At 55.3% G+C, this 9766-nt stretch overlaps 4 protein-coding genes across 4 annotated transcripts in view; 1 reads left to right on the forward strand and 3 right to left on the reverse strand.

The window, feature by feature from the left end:
• VDBG_06088 (predicted protein) overlaps window positions 1–553 on the reverse strand; it is a gene marked incomplete at both ends in the record, with an annotated part of 1058 nt that extends 505 nt beyond the window's left edge. Inside the window, 3 exons of the mRNA XM_003003600.1 lie at window positions 66–363; window positions 429–447; window positions 513–553. Of these exons, the coding sequence (XP_003003646.1) occupies window positions 66–363; window positions 429–447; window positions 513–553 (358 nt within the window). The remainder of the gene's footprint in view (window positions 1–65; window positions 364–428; window positions 448–512) is intronic.
• A 1960-nt stretch (window positions 554–2513) lies between these two features.
• VDBG_06089 (conserved hypothetical protein) lies at window positions 2514–3874 on the reverse strand (the record flags this gene model as incomplete). The annotated part of the gene is made up of 3 exons (XM_003003601.1): window positions 2514–2596; window positions 2647–3671; window positions 3728–3874. The coding sequence occupies 2 exons, from the start codon at window positions 3236–3238 to the stop codon at window positions 2514–2516; spliced, it is 675 nt and encodes a 224-aa protein (XP_003003647.1).
• Window positions 3875–5322: 1448 nt separating this feature from the next.
• On the reverse strand, window positions 5323–7214 carry VDBG_06090 (conserved hypothetical protein; the record flags this gene model as incomplete). The annotated part of the gene is made up of 4 exons (XM_003003602.1): window positions 5323–5976; window positions 6026–6274; window positions 6343–6869; window positions 6920–7214. 4 exons carry the CDS (start codon window positions 7212–7214, stop codon window positions 5323–5325), a joined length of 1725 nt encoding a protein of 574 aa, XP_003003648.1.
• Window positions 7215–9460: 2246 nt separating this feature from the next.
• The window catches only part of VDBG_06091 (conserved hypothetical protein), a gene marked incomplete at both ends in the record, with an annotated part of 1064 nt that continues 758 nt past the window's right edge, over window positions 9461–9766 (forward strand). Inside the window, 2 exons of the mRNA XM_003003603.1 lie at window positions 9461–9516; window positions 9706–9728. Coding sequence (XP_003003649.1) covers window positions 9461–9516; window positions 9706–9728 — 79 coding nt within the window. The remainder of the gene's footprint in view (window positions 9517–9705; window positions 9729–9766) is intronic.

A 9766-nucleotide genomic window follows, 5' to 3' on the forward strand; every position in this document is an offset into this window, starting at 1 on the left:
GCGTCATGTCAGGCTGCGGCGAGGGAGGGGCGCGAGAGGCTTCGGGCGAGCGTTATGGATGGGACGGGGTTGGTTCGTGGGCGGCGGGGAGGTGGCGCCGAAGCCGTGAGAGGGTGCCGCCGAGGAGCCGGAGGTTTGGCGGTGAGAGTCGACGCGCCTGGGGTCCTCGCGCCTGGGGTCCTCGCGCCGAGGATCATCGGACGGGCGAGGGGGTGCGGGCTGAGGCTTGCTGTCGTAGCGGGATGGGTAGTGCGACGAGGCGCTCGAGTCGTGGCGCTGGGGATGAGGGTGGAATGCCGTAGCGGGCGAGGGACGAGGGTGGGATGCCGTAGTGGGCGAGGGACGAGGAGGAGCGCCGCCCTTCTATTTGCTGTTGTTAGAAATTCTCCAGGCCGTGTAGAGCATCGAGGTTGCGATGGTGGACGTACGTGTTCGGGCTCCGCAAACCTGTGCGCGATTGCTGGTCAGTTTCGAGGTTTCTTTGGCGGGGTAACGTGCCGCGAGTGACTTACCTGGGCAGCTCGTCAGGGTTATAAGGTCTGTTATAGGCCATTGTGGGCAATGGCTTCGGTTGAACAGCTTGGTGTAGATGCGGGTGGGAAACAAGGATCACAAGAAAGAAAAGGAGCGACACGAGAAGAAGTGATTGAGGCTCTGGCTTTGAAGGCGGCTGTCGCAAGCTGAAGAACAGAAAGCGAACAGTGGACAGTGGTCGGGTAGGAAGAGCCGCAGTGCGAGCTTGTCCTTGGCCTTGTCGGAGCCCGGTGGAAGAAGTGGGGCAACAGCGGGGAGGGGAAAGCGAGGTCCCTGCGCTAACACGCTCTGGCGGCAAGGCAGTATGCGGGTGGCCCACCCACCTTGTAAGGGGTCTAAAAGGTCAGGGGCACAATGTCTAAGGCACCTAAGGTACCTACCTACCTTACGGGTGCCTAACTTTTTTGGAGTTCACAGGCAACGACAACCATCTGGAAGGCCCATCTGCAAGGCAGTTACAAACCCGGGACTGGTTGAGGAGAATCGGATTTTGGCCAGGCTGATCCCAGCTTGGCGTGGAATGCAAGGGCATGGCATTTTCGTCAGTAAGCGGGCTCCGCCATCCCGAGCTTTTACATGGCACCCAATGCGAGGTTCGACTCGGCATACGCGGCCAGTTCGTTGAAGTCCCACACCCAGGTAGGATGCCCCCTTACTAGGCTTCCATTGTTGTATCTACCCATTCGGGCCTCAGAGTGGATTGCTCGGTGGACCAAGCCTGTGTTCAGCGCAGCATAATCCAATGGCGCAGCCCATTATTTGAGCAAACCTTCCAAAACACAGCACGGTGTACAGTCAGCCACCAGAGAGTCTGTCCCACAGATCCACGGCAGGCCTTATGCGACACGGTTGAGAATGCATGCGCACTGGTCACACCTATAGCCTCCTAGCATATGGATGAAAGTCCTCGGTGCAACAGGAGCCTGCGGCGACAGGTCGATCAGCTTGTCAGAATGACGAGGGGGCCTGGTCACCTTTGGGAGGCCCTCGCTCGTCCCACTTCATGTTCCTCGTGTTCCCTGTTGCTTTTGCGACCAGTATCAAGCTACGAGAATTGACGCAACAGCTTTTAGTTTAAATTTGAAGAGGCTCCATTGGGAATTGATGTAACAGTCAAAAGCCGACCTCTCTTACTTTTCATGTAGTGGCTGCAGGCTACGTATGGGACCTGAAATAGTGTAGACTTGGGCAAAAGGGAGTTTAAAAGGACGCAAACGCTTTTTCAAAAGAAACTTGACTGATCCACGCCGATTCAAGTCTCCCAGCGCTTAATTTCCTCCAGGTATCTCCAGCTTTAGGTACGCCACTCGAAAGCGACGAATGAATATGAACTGGCGCACTATCTTCCGGACATAGGATAGTAGAAGAAACCCAGCAAAGACAAATATAGAATAGGGGAAATAGAGACATATGAACAGCACGACACCAATAAAGTGGATGACCGACACCAGAAGTGCAATGTGAAAGGCTGCCTTTCTTTTTTCTCTTGCAGCTTCGATGACACTCTGTTTTCTGGGCGTGCTGGCCTGTGATTGTGTCGTTAGCAAGGTTCGGGACGGCCCAGGTCCACGACAGAGAGGCGAGGCCAGCAACTTGTCTTGAAGCGCTTCGCATGTACTCACTGGGTTGCCTTCTTCTGTTGTGAGTGTGTTGACTCTGGTCTTAAGTTGAAGGGGAGTAGCAGCCTGGGAAATTGGAGCGGATCTTTGCCCAGCGCTCGATGAGGAAGATGATGGCGCTGTCTTCAAGCGCTGTATTGACCCTAACCCTATCTTTCGGGCTGGCAAAGGCAGAGATCTTCTCCTGTCTTGGGATGTTTTAGGTGATATCTGCGGGTGACGCCGAAATTGCACGCTCATGGAGCTGCCTCGGGGAATAGAGGTTGTACTGTTGCCCATTTGGATCGCAGGTATTTCTAGCTGCGGTGTTTCAGATCTCAACGCTGCGGAAGACCCCTTCCTTCTGCGAGCGACTATACTCTAACTATGTCCCTCGACACCAAATCCCCTTGCAGCCAGAGCATCAGGCATCGGGGCTTCTTTATGAATGGGCTCTATGATGCCTAAGAACGGGTATTAGCATCCAATGAGCAAATGGATCTCGTCGACCTACTCCCGACCTCCAGTGCTGTCAGTGCAAACACCAGCAGAAGCAGCAGCGGCATGACTTGACCAAAGCTGAATTCAAAGAGAGGACTTGTGTCGACTTCTATCTCAAAAAGGCTCCGTCGCAACGACTCCAAACCGAACCCGGTCCAGGCAAGACTGGTGCAAAAGTCAATGATCAGTGAATCGTAAACATCCGTCAAAACGTCCGCCAAAATGGCCCGCACAACCATTGACTCAGAGTGTGCGGGTGTCGTTTTTTTGATAATCTTGTGTTTCTTGTCGAGACTTGCCAGTCTTCTTTGATGTCGATGCTCGTCTAAATAGCTTGTAAAACATTTCGGGTTGGGCTCTTTGTAAATGGAGCACATGATCGTCAGCAGCCAGCGAGGTGTAGACGTGTGATTCTCATCCTCCCGTCGTATACTACGCATGGCGTACATGTATAGGAGGCACATGAGAATAGCGCTGGCAGTTCCATCTCGCAGCGCAACGTCAAGAGTCTCTCTGTCACCAGAACTTGCCCATAGCTCGCAAGCGGCTGGTCTCGACGGATCGTAGTCCCACATGATGTACTCCAGGTATGTACCTGTGATCATGGTTGCCAGGTAGATCAGCATTAAGCCAATACGAACGCGGGTCTGCCATCTATGATTCTGAAAGTGTAGCCTCAAGATGTTCAACGTTGCTAGGTGTACACCTGATGCTAATGAAGCGAGCTTTATGCCGACATGGTAAGAGAATGCGGACAGTTGGCAGAAGAGGAGGAATAGGGCGACGCAAAGTGCGATGCCCGTTATCAGGGTTTGATCGCTCAAAGATAGAATAAACGTTTGGTATCTGCTAATTTGGTGACAGGCAGGATGATTCTCAGGGTTGCCAGCAATCCATTTCACGAATGGGAGTGCCAAGAAGAGCTCGTCGAACAGAGCGTATTGTTCTTTAGGGAGCCCGCGCCGAACGATGGCAAGGAAAGCAGTGATCATGGCCGTAAAGGAGATAAGAAGCATTGAGAGGATGACCTGGATAATACTGATCGTCAGTCACCAGTCTGAACTAATAGGACTCGTTGGGTGATGATGGCTTACTCCTGCACCCTGGATATCAGGGTCGACGGGGTCCGATAGGGACGGCTCTTCGCCGCAACTCGTTTTCGCTGCGCAGTAACCACCCATGTCGCCGAATCTTCTCTTGCGTTTCCCCAAACCAGGATCAGACAGAAAGCAAAGGTGTTCGAGGCTCCCATGGTTTCCAGAGGGGGTGCCTTTTGACTATGTAAGGAACCGTCTTCCTCCAGCCTGATTCCTAATCGGCTACAGCTGCATGGCGCTGCCAAGGATGCGTATGACCACATTCGGGCGAAGCAAGGCAGCCGAGTCGTAGCCCCCCGAGAATCTTGGATAACGTGAATGCGTAAAATCGCCTTTTCATCTTGTAACCTCTACGTGTCCAATATAATTCTGCAGCTATAAAGACATCAGCAACCTGTAGCCGTTCAAGTGTAACCATCAACTTTGAAGCCCAATCTCTCGATAATCAATATCACTTCGTCACACGCCCGCACAGTCGCTAGCCCTTGGATACATCTGATAGGTGGCACTGACTCACCCGACTTCTACCCTCTCTCGGGCATTCCGGGAACTATCCAATCTTCGCATGGTCCACAGCCTTGTTATCAACGTCCACCAAAAGTCCAATGAGCCACGCTAGTCGTCGCTGATACGGCGCAGATCCACCCATGGTGGCCAAGGTGTAAGCCCTTGCATTTCGAATCGATGGTTAACACACTCCATAGCCAACTCAGTTTGGGGTACCGAAGGTAAGGTGGCATGCGATGAGAGCATGGTCAAGGTGTGCACGAGTCATCTGCAATATACTGCAAAGATTCTCGCCTGGTAGGTCCAGAATGGCGGCGTCAAGCCAGCGAGGCTTGATTTTAGGACTGATAGCAAGCGTTCCTACGCTGAATCGACGTTTTCATGGCAAAGTCCAGTCAATTGATGCATTATACTTGAACGCGCGCCGGAGCCTGCGTGGCTCAAGGAATCACAAAGCGTGACCCCCAAGTGCCGTAATCCACTTACTCTGTGATGCGAGACCAGATCGAGACAGTATGCCCAAGCACGCCCACGGACTTCTCTGCGACCCTGTGGGTGCGCGTGTTGGAGCTACCCCACCCTTGGTGAGGCTCGGGATGCGCCGACCCGCCCCTTATATTCCATTCAGAATTGCCAGATCCCTCACGTTGCCAAGGCTTGCAGCCGGTGCGTGTTGGCTCATGAGCTAGACCTAGCGGGCTGCGAATACTGTTTCACGCATGGGCTGGAGCGTGAACGATCAGCAGCTCTCCGGCACGGCCGAGTTGCGCCGTGCCGTCGTGCCGAGACGATCACCCCTTCGCTCCCTGCCAGCCACGTGCGCCTGCCATGCACACGTCAGAATTAGAATTTCACAGAGCCGTGGTGAGATATGTAAGATGTTCAGACTACTACATACATCATATTCACTCCGCCGGTCCCATCATATCTACACATCGTACAGCGGATCAAAAAGCCAATCCAACTCCAAGCACGCCATGCAGTAGGCATATGAGCCACTCAAGATGCCGCCCAGACATTAAACAGGAGACAAACCGCCACAACCGTCTTCTGGCGTCAGACACGGCGTTTCCCTCTCACCCGCCTTACTCCCGCTTCACCGGGTGCAACAATAGGTTGGGCATGTACAATTCCCCCTCGCTTTCTGTGAGCGGGTACATCGGCTTTCCATCCTGGGTCTTCTTCCCCTGCAGCCACCCTTCGAACAGCTCCCCAGGCCAACCGCCGGCCCACCAGAATGTGCTTGACATCTGGGGTGAGTTGATCATGTCTGGCTGTCCCCATTGTGGATCTCCCTTGCCGAAACCATCATCGCTGGCCTTTGGCCCTCCGAGCATCCACCTCGCGCGCTCCTCGTCATCGGGCACATCGTTCAGGTACCATGGCAGCGGCGGGGCACTGATTTTGAGCCCCAACCACAGCGCGAATGATGGTAGCGTTGCCTCTGATGCTATTCGCAGTCCTCGCCTCTGCAACGTGTGAATGGCGTGCAATAACGCCCGGCTGCCACGTTGAATCGCTGGCGGACAAAAGTATCGGGGTGGGCCTTGCTTTCCAGCCCGAAATCCGTAGACCCAGCCCCGGAAGATCCACGTCGTGCTCTTGCGCGCATCCGCACACAGGCTCGTCACAATGACATCGGCATCTTCTCCCACACCCCACTCAAAGTTGTCCTCCTCGTCGGTGGTGGGTGGCCGTGGCCCAATGGGTGAGACCTCGCGCACGCGAACCGGGCCCCACTGGCCTCATTAGCAATCGACCACAAGGAAAATTCATGGGCGCACTTACAACATGAGACCGGCCCCGGTTGACCTCATCGACAGCGGCCCGGAATTCATCGGTTGTGTTGAACACGGTAGGGTCGTAGAAGAAAGTCGACCGTTCCATGGCCTGTTTGCGCGGCTCCTTGCGAGACCATAGGTCCACTGCATCCAGATAGCCCCCAGCATCGCCAGTGAAACGCATGTCCATCTCAAATTGCCAGTAGTGGTCGAATTCGGGGTAGTAGTGAGAGAAAAGTTGCAATGGCTGGAAAGCCTGCCAGAACGTTCGGTGCTCGAGGGTTTCGGGGTACAACTCTCCAAAAGAGGCTCGTTCCAGAGAACGGCGATGGACTGTAGCTCCTTAGGAATCTTGGCATGCTCAAAGGCACGGGCATACTCTTCTGGTGAATTCCAAGGGTTGAACTCCTCGCTGCGAATATGGACCAACAGCACGACGACGTACTCTCCACCAGTGCGCAATGATGCTTCGACGATGAGGGAGCGGATGTGCTGCATGTCACGCTTCTTGTAGTCGTAGCCATCATAGGCTCTCAAGATGATCGCTGTCCGTCGACTTCCACTGAAATCAGTCCATTGATGGTCTTCCGGCACCTTGCCGGCGCTCTTCCAGGCGAACCGAACGGGGCTGTTGAGGAACTTGGTGGCTTCGCTGGTGAAGCGATGAGCGTTTAACGCAAAGCAGTCATTCTGAAGTAAGCCCCAGTCGACCGTGTCCCAATCGACCACTGTGCGAGTGTAAGATTTTTCTTCTTCGCCGAAGCCATAAGGTCCATAGCGACCATCAGGAGACATCCAAGACTTCTCCAGACCTAGTTCTTCATGAGAGCCGGCAAAAGGCACGGGGTACTCTGCGATATCGTCAGCAGGCTAAGGCCGGCTTCAGGGCCGATCGACTCACTCTGCGACAGATGGGCGGATGTGAGGGCATCGTCGGAGCTGTTGGATAGCAGTTGACCTCGAGGACCGTAGCAGGGCACGCGGGGTCCAAGCGACATGATGGGGCGCGGCGGCGACATGCGCGGAGGAGCGCGTCCCCGAACCGTATCGACAGTGTGCATCATCCATGTTGCGGGGCCATTCTCTTCAATGAATATGTAGCACACGACATACAATACGGCGAGGAAGGCCAGGACAGAGCGGAAGAGGCGCCATGGCCTGAGGCGGTAAGGCGCGAGGCCGAGGCTGATTCTCATAGTCGTTGGATGGGCGACAGCATGATTGAGGAAGCGTCGCGATGAGTGATGGGGTCCCTCGGACGGCGGTCGCAATCGGGTCGGTTGGTACTGTAGCAGGCGCTGGACGGTGTGTGGCTGGCTGACTGAGCTTCTCATGCACTCTGTTCTCTCTCGGCTGAGCGGCGCACGGGAGGGGCCGAGTCGAGTCGCGAGGACACAAGTCAGACGGAGAAGGAAAGAATTTGAGATCAACAACGGGACCCTGGGTGAAGTGAAAATAAGGATGAAAGCTGTCAAGTGGCCAAGCAAATGGTCGCCAGGCCTAAACCAGCCAGTGTGCATGATACCCCTGAAGAGGTTGGAAAATTATCTAAGGCGCCATTGGAGATTGAGGACGCTGGCCCGTTCTTCATCTCTTTGGGGCCCATGCTCATCTCCAGAAGCCCGGGGCTGGGCCTCGCCTCTGGCGTGTGGGCAAAAGGAGCCAGATGGCGCCAACGCGGTGGTTGCAGGGGGGCGCGGGATGCCTCGCTAGTCTTCCATTGCGGCGCCATCGGAATTGGCCAAGTAGCCAACCATTCAGCACAAACTGGGTGGGCTTGAGGATCTCGACGGGCACTCGACGCAGCGACCGCTGGGGTAGAACTCTGGCCCAGGTATTGAGTGAGGGCCGGCAGAAGAAGGGGGGGGGGGGTTCCTTGGTCTCGGTCATGTTCGCGGACGAGCTGATTCCGGCATGAATCGTGGGACGACTGAGACCACAGAAAAATAACATGGGAAATCTGTGGTGGCAGACTTCCGAAGGGATTGACTCGATATCGAACCCGCGGCACGGGTGCACGTGCAGACGCAAAATGTAGCAAGGGTGTTTGGATTCTTGAACAATGCCACCAACCATCCATGACCGATGCGAGCCTGTTGGGGCCTCTCCTGTGGCAGCATTTGGACGGATCAGATGATGTTAGAATAAAGTGAAGTGGCAGAGACAATTAGAGCCGAGTGACTGCTTTGGCCTTGTCCGACCATCTATCTGCCTCGCTGTTTGCATCTGGGCTGAATGCAGTACCTGAATTGCGAGGCAGGGGTGACCTCAGCACTAAGTACCTAGGAAGTTGGTACCTCCTCTGAGGGGCAAGAGCACACGTGTGGTGGTCCTGGACTTAAGCCATGTAACACGTGAGCGAACGAGGCTGGCAGGAGGCATGCTCTCCCCGCCTCATTCTTCAGTCGCTCCTTCGTTATTATTGATGAGTACCTGCCCTCCGCCTGCTACTCGAAGCAAGCGCCACGTAATCGGACTTGCCACCTTACTCGGGTACCACCTAAGATACCTAGGTAGGAAGTCAGCAGATGTGAGGTAAGGCAGACACTGCAATACAGCGGGCGCCAAGTCGGTACAGGCATCGCAACAACCCCTAACTCGGTCCCCGCGCAGATGTCGAGAGATGCAGGGCACGCACCTCACCTGCTGCAATGCCCAGACTTTCCCACGGCTCCCGGCAACCATGCGCCCATGGGATTGCGTATGCTTCCGAGGCCCTCCTCCACCGCCCGCCAAACAGGCCCCCGTGTCCATGTGAGGGAGGGAGAGGCCAGCCGAGAGGAGAAGAAATAAGACCACAGCGGGCCCACTCGCCATCGTCTGCGCAAACTTCTTCTGTCCTGACCTCCCTTCACTGTTGGACTCCAGGAAGCTCGCATGGTTCCTCCAACACCCGTGCCGACAGCCATGGCACATACACACGCCGCTAGTCATTGGTCCCGGGACTCTGGATTCTGGATGTTTGCCTACCGCGAGACAAATGGTTCAACAGGAATACCCCGTCATTCCGCCGTCTGCGGCTTCTCACAGACATCTAGACAAAGTTTTCGCTCTGCACCCTAGATGACGTGGCGGCTGGCCCATCACACGACACTGAGCTGTTGGGTCGCCATCCCCCACCGGGCTTCCCGGTGCATTTGTCATGACTGGCAAGACCACCATGCGAGTGTGAGGAGCCCTGGGAACTAGGGGGGGTGGTCGTGGCCGCCCGATCGATTTTATATCCGATCCCGCCCTGTCTGCCCCGTCGCGGGGTATTCGCTGTTTCTGTCTGTCCACTGCCTTGATGCATACACACGGACACACCCACCCACCCACCCACACACACACACATACCTTGACGGCTCTCCAGACTGTGGCCTCAAGTTGAGGCTGCACTTGCTCTTCATTTTTGTTTCTTCACCTACCCTGGCCGTACTGCTCCATCGTGGACCTCACGCACATGGCGTCGGCCGACCTTTACACAGACGGCGATGAGTTTTGGCTCTTTGGATATGGGTACGTCCAGTGATGCCAGCTGCCGGTGGTGTATCAATCACATCTTGGCTCGCCCCTCCATCTCACACGTCAACCTCACAGGAGCCTGATCTGGAAGCCTCCTCCACACTTTGGTAAAGCTTGCACCCTTGGAAATGCCGCTCTACTCCTGACAGCGACAAGATAGGAGGATCCCTGGCTGGGTAACAGGCTATGTTCGTCGTTTCTGGCAGGTTTGTTCATCCCCCGCCCCTCATCTCTTTTCTAAACC

This window comes from Verticillium alfalfae, genomic scaffold, assembly GCF_000150825.1.
Source record: "Verticillium alfalfae VaMs.102 supercont1.7 genomic scaffold, whole genome shotgun sequence".
Lineage (NCBI taxonomy): Eukaryota > Fungi > Ascomycota > Sordariomycetes > Glomerellales > Plectosphaerellaceae > Verticillium > Verticillium alfalfae.